Source organism: Canis lupus, chromosome 3 (assembly GCF_011100685.1).
Source record: "Canis lupus familiaris isolate Mischka breed German Shepherd chromosome 3, alternate assembly UU_Cfam_GSD_1.0, whole genome shotgun sequence".
In the NCBI taxonomy this organism is placed as follows: domain Eukaryota; kingdom Metazoa; phylum Chordata; class Mammalia; order Carnivora; family Canidae; genus Canis; species Canis lupus.
The window spans coordinates 33,976,202-33,997,901 of record NC_049224.1 but is presented as its reverse complement, the minus strand read 5'-3'; the positions used below and the strand labels follow the sequence as shown (position 1 = coordinate 33,997,901).

At 38.0% G+C, this 21,700-nt stretch overlaps 1 protein-coding gene across 4 annotated transcripts in view; it reads left to right on the top strand.

Moving 5' to 3' along the window:
- GABRA5 (gamma-aminobutyric acid type A receptor subunit alpha5) overlaps positions 1-21,700 on the top strand; it is an 82,502-nt gene that overhangs the window by 34,342 nt on the left and 26,460 nt on the right. For all 4 annotated transcript variants that reach the window (XM_038532576.1, XM_038532575.1, XM_038532573.1 and 1 more), the window contains one exon: positions 21,412-21,494. In XM_038532576.1, coding sequence (XP_038388504.1) covers positions 21,412-21,494 — 83 coding nt within the window. The remainder of the gene's footprint in view (positions 1-21,411; positions 21,495-21,700) is intronic.

Here is a 21,700-nt window from a genome sequence, read left to right as displayed (position 1 = left end):
CTTTTTTCAGTTTTTATTTAAATTCTACTTAGTTAACATTCAGTGTAATATTAGTTTCTGGTGTACAATATAGTAATTCAGCACTTCCATACAGCACCCAGTGCTCATCACAACACGTATACTCGTTAATCCCCATGACCTGTTTAACCCATCCTCCCACCAACCTCCGGTCTGGTAACCATCAGTTTGTTCTCTATAGTTAAGAGCTTGTTTTTTGGTTTGTCTGTCTTTTTTCTCCTATGCTCATTTGTTTTTTTCTTTTTTTATTAAATTCCACATATGAATGAAACCATATGGCATTTGTCTTTCTAATTTTGTTTAGCATACTACTCTCTAGCTCCATCTATGTCATTGCAAATTACTAGATTTCATCCTTTTTTATGACTGAATAATATTCCATTGTATGTATATATCACTTCTTCTTTATCCTTTCATCAGTTAATGACTACTTGAGTTGCTTCCATAATTTGGCTATTGTAGATAATGCTGCTGTAAACATTGAGGTGCATGTATCCCTTTGAATTAGTGTGGGTTTTTTTTTTTAATTTAATTTAATTTATTTATTCATGAGAGACATAGAGAGAGAAAGAGAGAGAGGCAGAGACAGAGGCAGAGGGAGAAGCAGTCTCCAAGCAGGAAGGCCAAGGTGGGACTCAATCCCGGGCCTCCAGGATCATACCCTGGGCTGAAGGTGGTGCTAAACCACTGAGCCACCTGGGCTGCCCTGTTTTTGTATTCTTTTGGTAAATATCTAGTAGTGCAATTGCTGGATGGTAAGGTTGTTCTAGTTTTAACTTTTTGAAGAAACTCCATACTGTTTTCCAGAGTGGCTACACTAGTTTACATTCCAACCAAAGTGCAAGAGGGTTCTCCTTTCTCCACATTCTTACCAAAATCTGTTGTTTCTTATGTTGTTGAGTTTAGTGATTCTGACAAGTGTGAAGTGGTATCTCATGGTTTTGATTTGTATTTCCCTGATGATCAGTGATGTTGGGCATCTTTCTTTTTTTTTTTTTTAATTTTTAAAAAATTTTTTTGGACCCCGCCCCGCACGGCCGGCACGCGGGGGGGTGGGGTGGGGGTGGGGGGGGCTATTGGGCATCTTTCATGTGCTTGTTGGCCATCTGTATGTTTTCTTTGAAGAAATGTCTGTTCATGCTTTCAGCCCATTTTTTAATTGGATTATTCTTTTTATTCCTTAAAAGATTTTATTTATTTATTCATGAGAGATGAAGACAGAGAGAGGCCAAGACATAGGTAGAGGGAGAAGCAGGCTCCTTGCCGGAAGATCAATGTGGGAGTTGATCCCCGGACCTGGGAAACTGCCCTGAGCCGAAGGCAGACACTCAACTGCTGAGCCACCCAGGCATCCTTTAACTGGATTATTCAATATTGGGGTGTTAACTTTTATGAATTCCTTATATATTTTGGATGCTAACCTTTACTTACATATGACATTTACAAGTTTCTTTTATTTCATAGGTTGCCTTTTAGTTTTATTGTTTCTTTCACTGGGCAGAAGCTTTTTATTTTGATAGGGTCCCATTAGTTTATTTTTGCTTTTGTTTCCTTTGCCTCAGGAAACTTACCTGGAATGAATTTGCTGTGGCTGATGTCAAAGAAGTTACTGCCTGTGTTCTCTTCTAGGATTTTTATAGTTTTAGGTCTCACATTTAGTTCTCTGATCCATTTTGAATTTATTTGCATATATGATATAAGAAAGTAATCCACTTTCATTCTTTTGCATGTTGCTGTCCAGTTTTCTTAACACCATTTGTTGAAGAGACTGTCTTTTTCCCATTGGATATTCTTTCCTACTCTGTTAAACATTAATTGACCATATAATCTTGGGTTTATTTCTGTTTTCTGTTCTGTTCTTTGATCTAGGTGTCTATTTTTGTGCCAGTACCATACTGTTTTGATTGCTACAGGTTTGTAATATAATATGAAGTCTGGTATTGTGATGCCTCTAGCTTTGCTTTGTGGCCCTGGATTGCTTTGTCTATTCAGGTCTTTTGTGGTTCTGTACTGTGGTCTTTTTAATATAATGTTGAATTGAACTTACTAGCATTTTGTTGTGAACTTTTGCATCAGTGTTCACCAGGGATGTTTATCTATTCCTTTCCAGAAGAAAGCCTTAATATCAGGATAATGCTGGTCTTGCAAAAATGATTTTGGAATGTTCTCTCCTCTTCATTTTTTGGAAGAGTTTGAAAAGGATTGGTGCTAATTCTTTAAATGTTGGCAGATTTCACCAATGAAACTATCAGGTCCTGGACTTTTCTTTTTTGGAGGTTTTTGATTGCTGATTTAATATCCTTACTCGTTACACATCTTTTTAGATTTTCTGATTCATCTTTCTGATTCACTTTTGGTAGTTTGTATATTCTAGGAATTTATTTATCTCTTCTAGGTCATTCAATTTGTTGGCAAATAGTTATTTATGTCTGTTGGGTCCTTTTGGTCTAAAGTATGGTTCAAGGTCAATGTTTCCTTATTGATTTTCTTCCTGGATGATCTATCCATTGTTGAAAGTGAGGTATTGAAGTCCTTTACTTTTATTGCATTATCTGTTTTTCCTTTCAGATCTGTTAGTATCCAATTTAGGTTTTACATTTAGTATTGCAGTTAGGTTTTCCAGTGTTGAGTGCGTATATATTTAGGATTGCTATCTTCTTGATGAATTGACCTCTTTATTATTATATAATGACCTCCTTTATATCATGTTACATTTTTCCAGTTTAAAATCTGTTTTGTCATATATAAGCATAGCTACTCTTCCTTTCTTTTTGTTTCCATTTTCATGATATATCTTTTTCATCTGCTCACTTGGAGCCCATGTACATCCTTAGGTCGAAACTGAATCTCTTATAGGCTGCATGTAATTGGGTCTACTTTTGTTATCCATCCAGCCATTCTACGTCTTTAGATTGGAGAATTTAATGTAGTTACATTGAGCAATTACTGACAAGTACGAACTTACTAATGCCATTTTATTAATTGTTTTCTTGTGCTGTTTTATAGTTACCTATTTCTTTCTTCCTCTATTGTTCTCTTCCTTTGTGAATCGATATTTACATGAGGCTTCCATAAAACATTTTATAGATATCACAATCTATTTTATGCTGATAACAATTTATTTTCAATCACATAAAAAATCTCTACTCTCTTATTCCCCCTTTTATGTTTTTAATTGTTAAAACTGATTTATTTTTATATTGTATATCTATGAATTATTATAGCAGCAATTTTTAAAAGATTTTATTCATATTTTCATGAGAGCTCACAGAGAGAGGCAGAGACATAGGCAGAGGGAGAAGCAGGGTCCTTGCAGGGAGCCCGAGGTAGGACATGATTCTGGGACCTCATCACAACCTGAGCCGAAGGCAGATGCTCAACCACTGAGCCACCCAGGTATCCCTACAATTATTTTTAATACTTTTTCCCTTTAACCTTTATTAACACACCACCATATTACAATATTACAGAGTATTCTGAATTTGGCTATATACTTACCTTAGCTGTTATGTTATATATTTTCATATAACTAATCAATGTCCCTTAGTTTCAGTTTGATCAGCATTTCTTGTAAGACAGGACTACTGGTGATGAATTCCCTCAGCTTTTGTTTGCTAGGGAAAGTCTTTCTGACATCTTAATTTCTGAAGGACAGCTTTATCTGGTAAAGTATTCTTCATTGGGATTTTTTTTATGTGTTTTGTTTTTTGCTTTAGTACTTTAGGTATATATCTCATTCTCTTCTGGCCTGATTGCTAAAGAAATCTACTGATAGCCTTATGGAGATTCCCTTGTATGAGAGACTTTTTTTCTTTTGCTGCTTTTAAAATTTTATTTGTCCTTTTTATTGGACAGTTTTATTACAATTTGTCTTGGAGAGAATTGTTTGGGGGTTGAAATTTTCGAGTGGTCTATTAGCTTCATGAATTTGGGTATCCAAATTTCTCCCCAAGTTTAGGACATTCTGAAGTATTATTTCTTTGAATAAGCTTTCTACTCCCTTCTCACTCTCTTCTCCTCTCTGATTATAGTATATTTTTATATTTTTCCCTTAATAATGTCCTATAAATTCTGGAGGTTTTCTTCATTCCTTTTCATTCTTTTTTATTTTAAACTTCTTCGACTGGATAATTTCAGTTGAACTATCTTCTAACTCACTGATAGTCTCTTTTGCTTGATAATCTGCTGTTGTAACTTTCCATTGAATTCTTAAATAGTCATTGTCTTCTTTAGCTCCAGTGATACTGTTTTTGATTCCCCCCCCCATATCTTTGCTGATCTCCTTATTATGATCTTATATTACTTCCCTAAAGTTGTTATTTATCTGTGTTCTCCTGTACCTCTCAGGATATGTTTAGAACAATTATTTTGATTTCTTTGTTGGACAACTCTGGGATCTCCATTTCTTTGGGGCCAGTTACAAAGAGTTCCTTTGGTGGAGTCATATTTCACTGATTCTTTATGACTCAGTAACCTTGAATGGGTGTCTGCACATTTGAAGAAGAACCTCTTTCAAACATTCTAGATTGACTTTTGGAAGGGAGTCCTTTTGCCTGCTGGTAGGGGCACACTAATGGTGATATTACCCTGAGTCTAATGGTATAGGGTACCAAATGCATAGCATGTGGTAGGCATGATGGGGGGTATTATGTCTCTTCACTTCAGGCACTGGGTTCCACGGCACCAACAACTGTGTGGCCCTCGGCAAGCATTGCAGCAAGCACCCTGTAATGGCCATTGGGTCCTCAGCAATATCTCCATGGTCTGTGGCTAGGGGCCAGAGCAGATGGCTGTGGTGGCTACAGTCAGTGGTGTGCACACTCGGAGTACAGTCAGTGGTGTGCACACTCAGAGTCAGCTGCAGGTATGTAGTGGCAGGGGCTGATTGCATGTAGTGGTGGGAGCCAGGACAAGCAGCAAGGCCTGGGGCCAATTGAGGTCTCCCTGGCAGCATGGGAGTCCTGGCTGTCTGTGTGCACTACCATTGCTGGGTTATACCACAGGCACATGGGAGTTGGAGACAGGACAGGGAGCAGGTGGGGGCATGCTCATGCACAGCCAGAAGGGCTAGTTAAAGTTCCTGGGCTGGGGCACAGTGGGGAGGGATGCAGGCAGCTGGCATCAGTGAATGTTAATACCTGTGGGGCAACTGCCAGCAGAATCTGCAGGGGTTCCGCGGTGTCTGGGCTACTCTGTGGTTTCTTTGGCAGTAAAATCTGCTGGGTTTGTTGGTAGAGCAGACTACTATGAACCGCTCTTGCTCCTGCTGTGTGGCCACCACTGGCAGCCCCTGTGTTTATTCCTTGTTCTTCACCACCTATTTTACTTATGCTTTTGCTTTGCCAGTCTTGGTTGGGTATAACTGAAGCAGGAACTTAATGTGGTGCCTCCAAAGGCTGGGCAAGCTGGTCACTCACTCAGCTCTTCCTTTCCTGGTGGGGGTACACTTTCTACCTGGGGAGTCTCCTCTTGGTTCTGAGTTTGGGGGATGGGATGTTGGAGCAAAGTGAAGCTGTCTTCCTTTGCTTTCTGTGTGGTTATCCACTGACTTTTTGTTCCATTGTGTTGCTAAAGTTTCTTAAGTGGACTCCAGTTCTCTAACAAAGCTGTTTTTGTTCGTGGAGAGCTAAGTGTTGATCTTTGCGGGGTTACAGATGATGGGCTCTTCTAAGTTGCCATTTCAGTGATATCACTTCCCTATAATATTTTAATTGGGGTGATCTTTTTTGAAAAGCAGTTTAAAAATATGAATAACCAAATAAACTATAAATATTTTTAATAAACATCTAAAGGAAAATAGTAAACATTGCTAATCTAATTTGCATTACTGAAATTATTTTTGTTTAAAATTGATCTAATTTTTTTCCATAATGCTTTCAGCAATATTAATAAGGTCAATAAATATGCACTATTAAATATAAGCCTAGGAAATGTTATTTTCTGTTAGCATTGAGACACAGAGAAGAAAAAGAACATAGGAAAATAGTAAGAGGGGCCCTTTAGGCTGAAGGTAAGGCCAGAAAGGCTCTTTTTCACTTTGCAGTTTTGGCTAGAAGGATGAGGCAGCATTGGGTAAGTAAGAAAAGTGGTGTGAGTAGATGTATAGAGCTCAATATTTTTAAGGAAACAAGGGGAAGCTAATGTGGGGAGTGAGGTCCATTCTAATGCACTGGGGACGTCTGTTGTGATTTAAGCTTAGGAATATGCTGCCTTGTGAAAAAATATGGTTTAAAGGAATCAGGCTTCCAAGTGGCATCAAGGAGCTGTTATGGACTGCTTGCCATATCCAGGTAGGAGATGACAACTCTGCCAGAGGCAGAAGCCGTGGATGGGGGGAAAAAAATGGGCAGAGTCATTTTGGAGGGAGAATTGACAGAATTTGTTGATAGAATTGAAATGGAGTGATGTATGAGAAGTGTCAAATGTGATTCCTAGATCTGTCTTGCAGAAGTTGTACTGTTCCTCAAGAAAATGATTTAAGGGAATGAATGAATGGGAACAGTTGAAGGTCATTGGGCTTTCTTGAGAAGGTCAGAGAAAGGTTGAATTTAAGAATTCTGTCTTAAATAACTTGAGCTTGTGTAGCCTCTGAGACCACAAAGTGAAGATATGTAGTGCAGACAAAATGCAGTCAAAGTAGAGGTTTTATATTTGGCTCTCAGCATACTGCTAAGCCCTTTCCGTGAATGTGGAGCAGCAGAGACCACGCTCTGGGCAGCCGGCAGTCAGTGCGCTGGTGCTGGAGCTTAGGGATGGCAGACAGACGTGAACCTTTCTTGGAGGCTGCTGGGTGTTGTCCACTGTGCTGGTGTTCACCTGCACCTGGTGTGCTGTCAGGCCCCAGGCATACAAGCTACGCTTTGCTTACCTGAATAACTGAAAATTGGAGCTGCTTCTGAAGAACATACTCCTTCCCCCTCTCTGCTCTGCTTTCTTGCTGCACAGCTAAGCTAGTGAGACTATCCTTTCTGAACATCTCAGTGCCAAAGCTGGAGCGATGTGTAGGCACATTTGCCGAGGGGTGGGAGTGAGGGGATAGGCCTTAATCTCCCAAATGAAAGTATATTATTAAGCAGGGAGAGGCGAGGCAAGACAGATTTGTTTGGACTGATCTCTCTGGGTGTTAAATAACTAGGCAGTGACCCCAGGAGCTGACCCATGGTCTGACTGCTTCCTTGCCTTTGCTCAACCCTTCACTTTCATTTTCTCTGCACTTGCTCTATCCCTTCATTGATTTAAACTTCCTTGAAAATCTGTGCTTGGAACACCATCCGTAGAACTTGGATAAAACCGAGATGGAGGCTGGCAAATTTGAGAATACAGCAGTGAGTGAGGGGCAGAAGCGTGACATTGCATGTGGGCGGCAGAGAGGGAGGGTTCACAGAAGTGATACCTGAGCTAAGTCTTGAGGAGGTGCGGCAGTTGGGGTGAGCAGTGGAGTTGCAAGGGCATTCCAGACATAGGGGCAAACATGTACAAATGTGAAAGTATCAGTCAGAAGGAAGTAGTTAAGAACTGTGTGCTGCAGCAGGCATAAGACCTGAGTGATGGACAGGGACTGATTCAAAGGATCCCTGTATTCAGGGCTAGTTACTTTAGCTTTGGGCTGTGGGAAGTTTTAGGGCAAGAATCAGAACCTTTTCTGACCACCCACATAGGCCACACATCTACTTTCCTTCTCAGATATCCAGGAGTAGTAGGAATCACTGTTCCATTTAACAAGAGAGGATGTTGTGAGGTCAGAGGCCACATCAAAGCTACCAGATGAGAAAGTCCTGCTCCATACCGCAGGGTGCAGGAGGTCTAAACACCATGTCCAGCAAGTATAGCATTCACTTGGGGGAAAAAAATCAAAATAAAAAAGACTTCTGGAAGGGATCCATGTCTCCATGTAATGAATACGATTCTCTCTGAATACTTGGACCATGTAAGGAAAGGTTAGCCATGTGCCTGGAGCAGAAGTCTTGTTCATCAGATGGGCTGGCAGTGGTCTGGATCTGCCACTTCACCAGGCGATGCCATCTCTCAAAGTCTCACTTCCCATCAGGAAGATTGGAATAGTCTCTGTAGCATGCACCCAAGTTGGGAGATCATCAATGAGCTGGCACAAGCAAGGCTCCTGGCACAATGGCCCCGTGGGCTGCAGCCTCACACAGGAGGTACTTCTGTCTACACCCCCATTATACACATGACAATATGTGTTTTCTCACAGCTTCGACTTGCACTTTCTTTGTCACCTATTTATAATAGTTGGCCAAAGGCTGGCAAGGATCTCCTCCCAGTCACACCCAGTTTCCTCAGTTTCCCTTTTTCTTTTGTCTTTACCTCTTGGCCTCCAGAACACTAGGACACTGAAGCATATGTTGGTCTTCCCTGCATGAGCCTTTGTTTTCCTATAATGTCCATTCACCAGTGGCGTTCCTTTCCTTACTCACTAGGAAAGATGCTAAAACATGTCATCCACAGCCACTCAAGTTGTGTTGTGTGCTCTCTTGAAAGGAGGTTGAGCATATATTTTGCCTTATTTATGTGGTTGAACTGAGACTTGACTGCATGGATCTAGAGAGAATAGGGTTCCTTTAGCATCACCCTTGGGTTTCTTTTCTGAACAGTCATCTGCTTCGGTGGGTCCAAGTACGGTCTACTTACCTAGATGCTCTAAAACACAGTCAAGCCCTGATTATGACCTATGTCATATATTATGTCCTATAGGGTAGGACACCATCTCCTCATGCACATTCTGCAAAAGTTTGAAACTCATCCCAGTGTTTTCAAATTGTGACTGTGTCCCTAGTTCTTTGTTAACCAGCTGGTTTTGTGTATCATTGTCTACTTTTAATTATTTCTCTACCACACTTCACTGGCCCTTCTGGGGGCCACCATCTACCCAGCTAGTATGGTGCAAACCAGTCATGCCACTTGTAGGGCATCCACTATGTACTGGGACGTGGCTGACACATTGAGGAGCTTTGTACTGCTTTTTTTTTTATCACATTGCTATAAATAATGCACCATTTCTAAGTTGATGACTCTTTTCTGAATAGCCTTGAGCTCAGGAATTTAAAGAAAAGTGAGAAAAATCTGAAACCTTTCCTGATTCACAGAAACTCCATATATCTAGAATACTTGTTTGGCTTTGTGGGAATGATGGACTTCACAGAATGAGTTGCTATAGATTCCACATATAAGTGAAATCATATAGTATTTCTCTTTTTCTGTCTAACTTATTTCACTTAGCATAGTACCCTCTGGATTCATCCATGTTGTCACAAATGGCAAGATTTCATCTTTCTTTTATGACTGAGTAATTAATATTCCATTTTACATATATACCACTATTAGTTTTTCATTAAAAAATTTTTAAAAACACACAAATGAACAAACAAAATAGAAATAGACTCTAAATACAGAGAACAAACCAGTGGTTGCCAGATGGGAGGTGGGTGAGGGGATGGGGAAAATAGATAAAGAGGATTAAGAGATACAAATTTCCAGTCATAGAATAAATGAATCACAGACATAAAAAGTACAGCATAGGGAATAAAATCAATAATATTGTAATAGCTTGTATGGTTACAAATGGTAATTACATTCATTGTGGTGAGCATTTCATAAGGTAGAGAATTGTTGAATCATTATACATCTGAAACTAACAAAACATTGTATGTCAACTATATTCAATAAAACAAGGAGGTTACCATAGTAGAAAATAGAGCATTTTGAAATGTGAAGTATGAAAAAGAGATTGAGAGTCAATCCATAGTCATGGAAATTGAGAGCAATGGCACTGATTGGCAGTTTTAAATGGAAAAATCACTGTCAAGTCTCTAAGTATGGAAAACAAGATGCTTTCTGCTCAGTGAATAAAGACCAACAGAAGATTCAGCAGAAATATGGAATTTTGCATTATGGAAGATGATGCAGGCTGCCACTCTGATGTAGCTGTCCTTGGGTCAGTCTTCTCAGGGTCACTTAGTACATCGAGTGTCCTCCTATGCACCTATACATCAAGTGTCCTCCTATGTACCTACCTGTTACAACACCATCCTTTCTATTATCTCCCCAAAAGAAGGATGGGGTGTCATCATTTGAAAGATTCCAGGTTGTTAAAACATGTCAAATAATACTCTAAAACTGGCTAAATTTTTCCATTCATTATCTATAGCATTCAGAAATCTGGAAGAAAAGATTCAGAAATTGAAAACAGCATTATCTGTAGTGTGGAAGACTGGCACTGGGGTTGGGGACTCTAAGGGTTTCACATTACTACTTAGCATGCCCTATGCCCTAGGACCTCTTTGTAAGCCCAGTAAGCTATTGTTTTTTCCGTTCTTTATATAATTTATACCATCTTTAATATTTCTTTCCTTCAATTAGTTTTAGGTTTAATTTGCCTTTTTTATAGTTTCTTAACATATGAAATTAAGTTGTTTCTTCCTTTTTTAAAATGTAGGTATTTATAGCTCTAAATTTCAATCTAGGGACTACTTTTGTTGCATCCTGTACATTTTGGCATGCTGTGTTTTTCATTTCCGTTCATTTCAAAGTTATTTTCTGATTTCTCTTGTGGTTTAGATTCATTTGTTACTTAGGAATGTGGTTTAATATCCACATGTTTATTAAGTTTTCACTTTTCTTTCTGTTACTGATTTTTAGTTTTATTCCATTGTGGTCAGAGGAGATACTTAGTATCATTTCAGTATTTAAATTTATTGAAACTTTTTTTGTGGGTGAACACACACAGTCTATCCTGGATAACGTTCCATGTGCCCTTAAAAAATGTATATTCTGCTGTTGTTGGATGGTTCTGTATATGGCTGTTTGTTGGAGTGTTCTGTATACAGTTGTTTGGTCTGATTACTTTTCAGTGTCTTCTGTTTAAGTCTTCTATTTTCTGATCAATATTCTGTCCAATTTTTTTAGCCATTATTGAAAGTGAGGTATTGAAGTGAGGTTCATGTATGTATAATTTCTATATATTCTTGATAGCTTGAGCCTTTTATTATTATATAGCGTCCTTTTTTGTCTCTTAAAACAAATTTTGTCTTAAGTTCTCTTTTGGTTATGGTTTGAATATATTGTCTTTTTCAGTCTTTTCACTTTCAACTTCTTGTGTTTTGGGAACTAAAGTGAATCTGTTGTAGACAGCATAGTTCATATTCTTTTATTGATTCTATTAGTCTCTGCCTGTTAATTGAAGTTTTATTCCATTTATATTTAGTATAATTACTGACAAGAAAAGACTTTGCCTTTTTTCTATTTGCTTACTATATGTCTTATTTCTTTTCTGTTCCTTGTTTTTTCCATTAGTACCTTTTTTGTGTTCCATTAATTTTTTTTCCTAGTGTACCATTTCAATTCCATCTCCTTTCTCTTACTGTATATATTTGTAGTTATTTTCCAAGTGTTTACTATGGGGATTTAAATTAACATCTAAATTCATGACAATCAAGTTTGAATTAATACTGGCTTAGTTTCAGTGGTATATAAAAATTTTGCTTGCATAGCTCTGTTCCCTTATATTGTTATTGTCACAAATTACATCATTTTACTTAGTGTGGCCAGTAACATTAATTGATAATTCTCATCTTATTCATTTGTCTTTTAAATAATATAGGGTAAGAGAGGGATTATAAACCAAAAATATAATAATACTGGCATTTATATTTTTGTATGTTATTAAAATCTGGAACACTTCCCAAAAAATGAAAATTCTCAGTCTTTGCAGATAAGTTTTGTTTGTGTTGGGGTGCTTCTTCCATGCTTAGCCAGGCAGTTTATAACTTCCATAGCTTTCATGTCCTGCTTTTGCAGTGCCTTTAGCTCAGCTGGAGATGAGAACTTAGTCTTCTTGGGTCTTTTCTGAACATGCATCCAGTCCTGGACACGCACATATTTTTCTAGATTCTCTGGAGTGTTCAGCCCTTACTTCTCCAAGTATCTCTTTCCTTAGGCTCTCATTCCTGGATTTTTCAGTTTGTCTATTGTTTGCCCCCACTGTATACGTTGCCCCATGGCTGTTGTGAATATGTTTGTGCTTAAATGTTTTGAACAAATGGTCCCTTAGAGGACATCTGAGTCTTGGAAAACTCTGAGTCATTTGAAACTAAAGCAAACCCTGAGTCAGTCCTTCAGGGACCTACCTTCAGCTCCCGCAGAATCCTACAGTAGGGATGTGGGCTGCTATTTTCAAAGTCACTGCAGAACTATGAAATGGGGGCTAGTAACAGGGTAAGTTCAAATGCTACAGAACTTGCTCACTGGGATTCAGGTATTTTTTTTTTCTTCATTAAGCATTCTCCTGGCTATTGTTAAGTTCTTTATTAGATTCCAGTTTTCTTTTAAAAAAGAGAGAGAGAGAGAGAGAGAGATGATGTGACAATTTTTTGTCAATTTTTTCATTGCTTTTGTGTGTGTTCCCTAATTCACCACTTTTGCTGATGTCTCCTTTACTTCTTCCCTAGCATTTTTAAAGTATCTATTATGTGTCAGACATTGCATTACATATTTATATTCAGGACTTAAAATGGCACTGTAAAATAAGCTGTATAATCCCCTTTAGAAGACATTTCAGGCCCAGGAATGTTGAGAGCCTGAGATGAGAGTTTTAAAGCAGGGTCTATTTGATTCTACTACCTTTTCTGTCTGCTTCCTCCTGCATTACAGTATTGATTATTTTATGCTTTATGATTAAAGACACACTTGAATTTCATTTTGAGAAAGGAACTTTCTTGCATATTTGTGCTGTTCCTTTTTTGCTGCATTCTTTTTTTATTGTTCAGGCTTGTCTTTATTTTCCTACTTTAGATCTAGTAAGAATTGTGCTGGCCATGTGAATACATATAAAAATTTAACAAAATACTTCCACTCTCAAGTTAATCATTAGAATGCCTTCCTGAAAAACATGAGTATTAATAGATATAGCCATGTTAATCAAAATAGGTCAATAGTTTATGTCCCCTTTTGATATAAAATATGTTAACTTTGCAAAATTATCACACATACACTAACTTTCTTGACATAAATGAGTATTGCTTCCAATAGCTGAAGAGGGATGCAAAGTTCACAGAGAACTTGTAGCCAGCATAATTCCAATGGTTGGTCTCATGTACATTTTTATTATGAGTACAAGATGAATAAATTAGCCTTCAACTGACTAAAATTGAAATTACTGACTAAAATTGAGTTACTGAAATCTGTAACTCAAGCTTGAAGTAAGTCGTAGAATTTGCCTCCATTGCTGAAAAGAAGATATTCATTATGTTCATAACAGATTTTTTTAAAGCATGGAACTCTACAATTGTATGAATCAGAACATTCATCATTTTAGTATATTCTTATTGGAATTTTCACATAGTTTCCTAAGTTCTGCTTTTTACCAGGTTGCCCATCACTGAATTTAAATTTTATTACATTTTAAGCAGGTCACTGCACCCTTTATTCTTTTAGCTCTCCATTGGCTACTCCTCATTCCAATATCTCACTAACGCTTGAAGAACTTGGTATCTCATCTATTCTTGATCATAGGCAAAACTACTGCCTATGATTTCAGTAGGGCCATTAGTGTTAGGGTGATGCTCCTTTAGGAGGTTGGCTAACCAGGACGAGCACAACAGCCAGGTCCTGAAAGTAATGAGGCTTTCAGTTCTGGTCTGAACCAAACACAATGCCAGTAGATCTACAACTACCACAGAAGGGGTCAGTACATATACTATAGTTAATAAAAAGGGAGAGGAAGGGATGAGCCTGGCAATGACCTTGGGATTCCAACATGCACTGTTTCAAAAAGTTTAAATTCAAAAAGTTCAGTTTTTAGGTAGTTGACTGAATTTTAGAATACATTTTTCCTCAAAACATTATTATAAATTGTATTTAGGTTCCCAAGAACTGGTATACCCTAACCAATAGTATGCATGGCACATCATGTTAGTGATGTTTTATAAGATGAAAGATGCTTTCTTGCATTCTTTTATTAAATGAAAAGGTTTGAAGTTTTTTTCTGAATTCAGGCATACAAGGGAGAAATCTCGGGTGGAGTAGGGTTTTAGCATCAGGAAGATATCAAAGGGTAAGGAGAAGCAGGGCTATGTGTTATTCCTAGCACCAGTGACTTATTAAATATATATATATATAATTTATATTTGTATATATAGTATATTTACATATTTGTATTAATAATAATGTCAATTATCTGTAACTGAATGCATGAATAAACTTCTCTCCATTCGCCAGTCTAGAGGTGAGTTAAATATAGAAAGAGGAGGCATATACCCCTCAGGGCTGGGCTTCCTTTTGACATCCCTCACAGTAGAAAAGATGCTCCTCACATGCAGTGTGAATCTACAGTTACATCAACAATGAGGATGTGACTTGCCATAGAGCAAGGAGAATTAATTATCCAGCAGCATTCCTACTGGAGGGTTGAAGGAGCCCTTCACAACCCCATACAGGTGGGAATAAGCCAGTGGCATCACAGCGAGGCTACAATATAATAAAGATGCTGCCTACAGGAATGCCAGGTGAACAGTGCCAGCTTTGCTCTATCTCAAAACCCTTCAGCCTTTCAGATGGGAGCTGCTATGGTAAATATAAGTTATCTACATTAAGCATTCATCTGTTCTTTACAAGGACTCATGGGGCTAGAAAAGTATCAAGACCAAATTAAGCCTTATTTCTTTCCCATAACACCAATCGATAGATGCTATGTTAATATTGAATTCTAAGAGTCCCCCCAAAATTTCATATATTGCCTGAGCGCTATTGTAGGAACTTTAAAGAAAGGTTATGTTTCCACTGAGTAAATGTAGCTGAGGCATGGTGTGTAGCTCAAAAACTGACCAAGCCAGGATACTTTGCACGAGATGCTATTTCATTATCAAGTTCTGAATTTTTATTGTAGCAAACACTTTGTGAGCTGTTTATAAATTTGCTAATATTACTAAATTTCTTAACTTTGGAAAATGATTTCAAAATATACATGGGGCTGCTCTTCAGCATTCTAACAACTGGCCATTTGATTAGTAATATGATTTTTTAAGGGAAACTCCTGTATTAGTTTCCTATTGCTGCTGTAACAAGTTACCACAAATGTAGTGACTTAAGACAACATACGTTTATTACTCACTGCTCTGGAGGCTAGAAGCGTGAAGCAGATCTAACATGGCTAATATCAAACTTTTGGCAAGACTGGGTCCCTTTTAAATTCTCTAAGGAGGAATATGTCCTTGCTTTTTCCAGCTTCTTAGAGGATGTGTGCATTCCTTGGCTCCTGGCCCTGAACTACTCCTTACATCATTACATCTCTTTCTCTGAGCCTGACACTCCTGTTTCCTTCTTATAAGTAGCCTTGTGATTATATTGGGCTCACCCAGATAACCCAGGATAATCTTCCCATCTCAAGAATCTTAATCCTGTCCACCCGAAAAGTTCCTTTTGCTGTGGTAGATAAGAAGAACTAGGATATGACTATCTTTGGAGGTTGTTATTTTGCCTACCACAATCTGTCTTCTGGTCCTCCTCAAAACTCCTGTCTGTCCCATATGCAAAATATATTAACCCCATCCCAATATCTCCAGTGTCACAACTCATTACAGCATTGAATTAAAGACCAAATCTCGGCAGCTCGAAAGTTCCAAATACCATTATTGGAGTTATCTGAATCAGCTATGCCAGATGATCGGGGGGTGTGATCTACCCTGAGGCACAATACCTTCCCATCTGTGAATTTGTGGAACTCAAGAAACAAGTTTCTGCTCCCCAAATCAAATGGTAGGACAGACATATAACAGTTACAGATATTCCCATATGAAAGGGGGGAAATGTCAGGAAAAAATGAAGCACTGTTCCCTCTCTCTGTCCTTTTCAGTTCAAACTGGCAGTGTTTCTCCTGGTATAAAATTCTCAAAAGTTTTGTAGGTCTCTTATGTGTGTCTCAAGAATTCACACTACTAGACTAGAGACTCCTAGTTAAATCTTTCATGGATAATCTAATCTTTATTCCTGTCTTTTGCTTACACGGTTGAGGGGACCCATGAGTCACATACCTAATCTCAAAGAGTCTACTGTGTAACTGAATATTCTGACCTTTTGATATTTTGAGGCATTGGCAAAAGGCTGTCCAACTATACCCATGTCTTTATTTTAAAGGCGTGTTTTTTTTTTTTTTTCCTGACAATTAATCTTCTAATTATAGCATCTTTTGCAACCTGGATAGACTGAGAATTTCCCAAATCATCAAGTCCTGGTCCCTTTTTGTTGGCAGTTATTCCCTCATCCTATCTTTTTCTTCTCACATTTTACTACAAGCAACAGGAAAAAAAAAAGGCCCCAACTACAACACTTTGTTTGGAAATCTCATCTAAGTATCCAATTTCATCATTGTATCAGTTGCATAAAGCCCCTGGAATTCTTTCTGGATTCTCTAGGAGGGAATCTGTTCCTTGTCTCTTCCAACCTTCTAGGAGCCACCTGCATTCCTGAGTTTCATGGCCACATTACTCTGATCTCTACTTCTGTCATCACATCTCCTTTTAGACCCTGAGTCTCCTCCTCCCTCTCATAACACTTGTGACTATACTGGGCCCATCTGAGTAAACCAGGATAATCTTTCCTATCCCAAGGGCCTTAATTTAATCACATCTATAAAGCTCCTTTGTCATTTAAAGTAACATATCTATGGGTTTGGGACTGTGGGGAGTTAGGACATGAGCATCTTTGTAGGACCATTTTTCTGCCTGCCACCAATACACCTCCTACTGCACTAGTGCAGTATTTTCATGTAAGTGAAGAAGGCTCAAATCTGAAGAAATTATTGAGTAGACATCTGGAGACTAAGCCCCTTTTCACACTTACCAACTTTTTTTTTTTTTTTTTTTCAGAGAGTAAAAGCAATTGTTATTTTCTTTCTTTTTCAAATGGGAAACTAGACCAGAGAAGTTAGGCAGTTTTACAAAGGTTACACAGTTAGTTAATGGCAAAGCTACTTTAGATTTGGCTGTTTTAACCATCTTAAAGTGCTTTTTAATGTGAGTTGCCCCTGGTCAAGCAGGGAGCTCTCTAGTGAGTTTAGGATCCTAAACCCTTAAATAGGATAATATAAATCCAAGTTGAAGCAAATAGTTTATCTCACAAAGTGCCCTTTCCCACCCTAAAAATAAAATGTTGTTGAAAATTGGGACATATGTTTCAATGAGTTAATGCTTAAATGTCTTAACAGAACTGGGAAGAAAAATTGACATTCAACCTCTGGGAAAAAAGTACTAGATTCTTGGTTCTACTAGTAATTCAGTAAAGTTTTTCCATAAGGCACATTTCTTAACCTTTTGGATTTCATTTCCTTCATCTGGAAAGTGAAAGTTTCTAGTAGGTGTCCTGACTGGCTCCTTGGAGCTATGACAATCTATTATTCTTTAGAGTGCTTTGATCTCAATTCTGTGTGAAGGAGGTTGGTTATATATCGAGGCATTCTACATTTCAGGGACTCCATGAATGGAAGGCTTCCTCTTATCTAGAGATATTTTTTGAGTATTATAAAGGCATAAGCCATTTTGGAAATGTTTGAAGAGATCAAAAATTTAAATGTTGTTTACCTACTGAGGCTGAAACATTTGCTATTAGGGGATTTAGCTGAATAATACATTCATCCTTTAGAAGACATTATCATAGATGTATATTTTTCCAGGATTTGGAACTATACTTCTAAGGAGGCCTTTTAAAATGGAGGAACAGTCCATGAGGCTTTACTGATAGTACTTATTGAGATGGTAATTGTAGAATTACTATCTTTTTTTGTGTGTTTTTGCTGGAATTACTCTTTCTTTAAACATACTCTTCTTTTTAGATCCAGCTAAATTCTGTCCACTGGTCTCTGCCTACCATCACTAAACTCTCTGCTCCTCCAGCTATATGCTGAAAGCAAACTCATTGGTATACAATTCTTATCATCTTTAAATATCAGTGTATTCGGTTTCAGAAGTAACCAGCTCTCAGCACCAAACAGCCAGAATAAAGGAGAACATGAGATGAACTGAGTAAGAAAGAGATGAGACCACCATGGCAGAAAGGAAGACTTTTAATCCTTGTTATAAATACATGATGTTGGCCAAGAAAGAAGGAAGACATGAGGAAAAGGGGAAAAAGTCAGGAGTGAGCACTGTGCCCACGGTGGGAGGTTAAGTCTCCCTGAGGGGATCTTCTCTGACAAGTAGGGGCAAACAATAGAAATGCCAGGTGGTGGTGCCTCCAGGGGCCATGGAGATGGAAGCAAAGTACCACCATAAAGCAGAGAGGGAGGAGGGATTAACCATGAATCACCACACTGCCAAGGACTCAGACAACACATCTGGCTTCAAGTCAGCCTCCAGGCCTGATGGGCAGTAGTATGTTTCCTGGGGGACAGAAGCTGTTATGTGAGCTGGCAGACATGGCTGTGTCTAGAGAGAAGATTCTGCTGTGGAGAGACCATCTCCACATCACTCTGATGATGAGACTAGGGCCCGTAAAGTTGTCAACATTTGGGGGTGGGGGGCAACTTGAAGACTGCAGAGCTGGGTCTACTGGTTCAAATGTGTCATACCTGTGGCTGGGCTAAGACAGTCAGGATCACCTGAAGCAGCCCTGCTCACACCCTACCTCCCACTGCTCCCACTGACTGAGCCCAGGGTCTTCCTTACACCAGCATCCATAACCTGTCTGAACAGAGGCTGTAGACCAGCACAGAATCTCCAAATCAAAACAGGTCTCCTCTAAGTTCCTACAGCACTGTTATGTTGTGTGCTTATTCTCATATTTATTGCTTTATACGTGGCATTACAGCTCTATATATACTTCCTATCATCCCACTAAAAATTTGCGTCTGAAGAAAATTCTAGATTATCTGAGTTCATTGTGAGTTTATCTTTTAAAACATATTTGACTCCTTTAAATGTTCTGTCCCACTATTTGCTTTACTTTAAAAATGTCTTAAATTGGGGCAGCCAGGGTGGCCCAGCTGTTTAACGCTGCCTTCGGCCCAGGGCATGATTCTGGAGTCCCAGGATTGAGTCCCACGTTGGGCTCCCTGCAGGGAGCCTGCTTCTCCCTCTGCCTGTGTCTCTGCTTCTCTCTCTCTGTGTCTCTCATGAATAAATAAATAAAATTTTTTAAAAAAGTCTTAAATTTGCTAACAGCCAGATACAGTTAGCATTATTTTCTTATGTGTTGGCTAAATGCTCTCTTCACAGGCATTTTAAGTCATAATTTCCCTAATTCTAATAAGTAAGTATTCAATTTATCCACTTCATAGTCTCTAATAATAGCTCTTTTACATAGTTTATGTTATGTTGGAGAGGTCCTTTCATGTAAACAATCTAAAAGTCTAACAATAGCTAATTGGTTTAATATATGCATTATTTTGTTATTATTATACATTAATATTATACATATTATGTACACATGTGTATATGTAATATATACATGTAATATATGTATATATATAAACACATAGCCCACACATCTGTATCCTAGAATTAAATATTCATGTTTTAGAGTCATCGTTATATAGAGATTTTGACATGGGAAGTACCCTATTCCTAATGTTAGGCATAAAAAAGACTGAATTTTACATATATTTTGCAAAAAAAAATACATATACATGTATACATGTATACATATACATCTCAAAAAAACCCTGAACAAAATTTACCAGGTGAAATTATGTTAAATGATATCTATTTGTAGTTTTCTCCTTCCAATTCCTCTGTACATTTCCACATTCTTCTATGAACATATACAGTGTGTCATTTTAAATGTCATATCCCTGCCTGAATGTGAAACTCTGGTGCTGTGTTCTAGTCCATGTGACTCACACCTTTTGAGCATTACTCCATCCTTGGGGGAATGGCCTCTCAAGCTATTGGCTTGAGACTGACTCATATGTTTGTGTCATTCATTTATTTAGAGAATACATACATTAGCTACTCTGTAATCATCAAGTGTGAATTCTGTGCCCAATTTAATAGCAAAAGGTTAATCTGTTGTAACAGGAGGAAGTAGTTAAGGCAAAAATGAATGTTTTTACATATTTATTCTCACCCTGAGCACATAGCAAGATCCAGACTCAATATAAGAGGGAAGGACCAATAGTGCTAATATCATGTCAAATTATTATTTGTCTAAAAACATAAATATAACAGTTATTTAAAGGTGAATGTTTTATGAGTTCATTCTGGGTAATTTAATTTCATTTTAAATAATAGATTAAGAAATTCAAAGAAACAGAAGATTAACGCATTAAGGAAATTTAGTGAAATTTACCTAATTAGTGAAGTTTGTAGCGAAATAAAAGCACAACAGTGTGGCCACTTTGGAAGTGTACAGAACCCATTACCACTTGGTGTGTGGTGGATGTGCCAGTAGGGAACCAGTGCAGTTGAGGGCCTAGAATCAAATGATGACTTTCTGACATAATAGCTCCACATCCTTGTCCTGATCCTTTAATGTCTATGTATCACTTTCCTGACTTCTAAATTCAGATATTAATAGCAACAAATCTTAACAATGCTACTCTGATTAGACACATTAGTGCCTGGCATAGACCTGGTGGATATTATTATGACCATTGCTGTTTGAGTCATTGATGACAGTGGTAGTAGATAGTAGTATTATTATCTGGAAGACAAGGCTTGGATTAAAAACAATTAGGCTGTACAGAAGATTGCTGTCATAATACAATTTCACCTTCTCTACAGTGTCATGTCATCAGTCCAGTATACAATAATTGTAGCCAGCTTCTGGTCAAGATTTTCACTGAGCATTTATGTTGCACATTTATATTTTTTGAGCTTATAAACAATTATAGAAAATCAATATATTTTCAGCCTTTTTAAAAGAAGTTTTTTAGATTACTTTGGATAAGGGATGGGAAACAAAGAATAAATCATTTTTAAAGCCATCGGAAATTGCTTTACAAGTGGTAATGTATGTATAGACACACAGACCAAGATACAGAACTGACTAGATTTGACTTAAGCCTTATTTTTAAATGATATCATCTTCAATGCAAACCTATATAATTTGATGGGACAGTTTAGACAATTTCATGAAAGATGGTAATTAAAATAATAAGTGAAGTACTTAACATGGTTTTATGGAACATGGTGGCTGCTCAGTAAATAGCCAGAATTGGTAAGTCATTTAAAGGTCTGCATCTCGAGATGCCTGGGTGGCTCAGTGGTTGAGTGTCTGCCTTCAGCTCAGGATGTGATCCCGGGTCCATGGATCAAGTCCCGCCTTGGGTTCCCAATGGGAGAGCCTGCTTCTTCCTCTGCCTATGTCTCTGCCTCTCTCTCTGTCTCTCTCATGAATAAATAAATAAAATCTTTTAAAAAATAAAGGTCTGCATCTCTTACTTTTCAGCTTGACCATCTCCGCAGAGTGCCCAATGCAACTTGAGGACTTCCCGATGGATGCCCATGCTTGCCCTCTGAAATTTGGCAGCTGTAAGTTATTTTCACAAGTAAGAACCATGGATATACTTTTGGGGTTATTTCCACATTTATTCAGAATTTAGGTTCCATATGTGAAAATGGATAGCAGTCTACTTGAGAAGACTCCAATGCTGTGGATTTCTTATACATTTGTCCTCACAGACTAGTTTCCTTATCTGTGACTGAGAGAATATGAGTAGAGGCATGAACCATCAGAA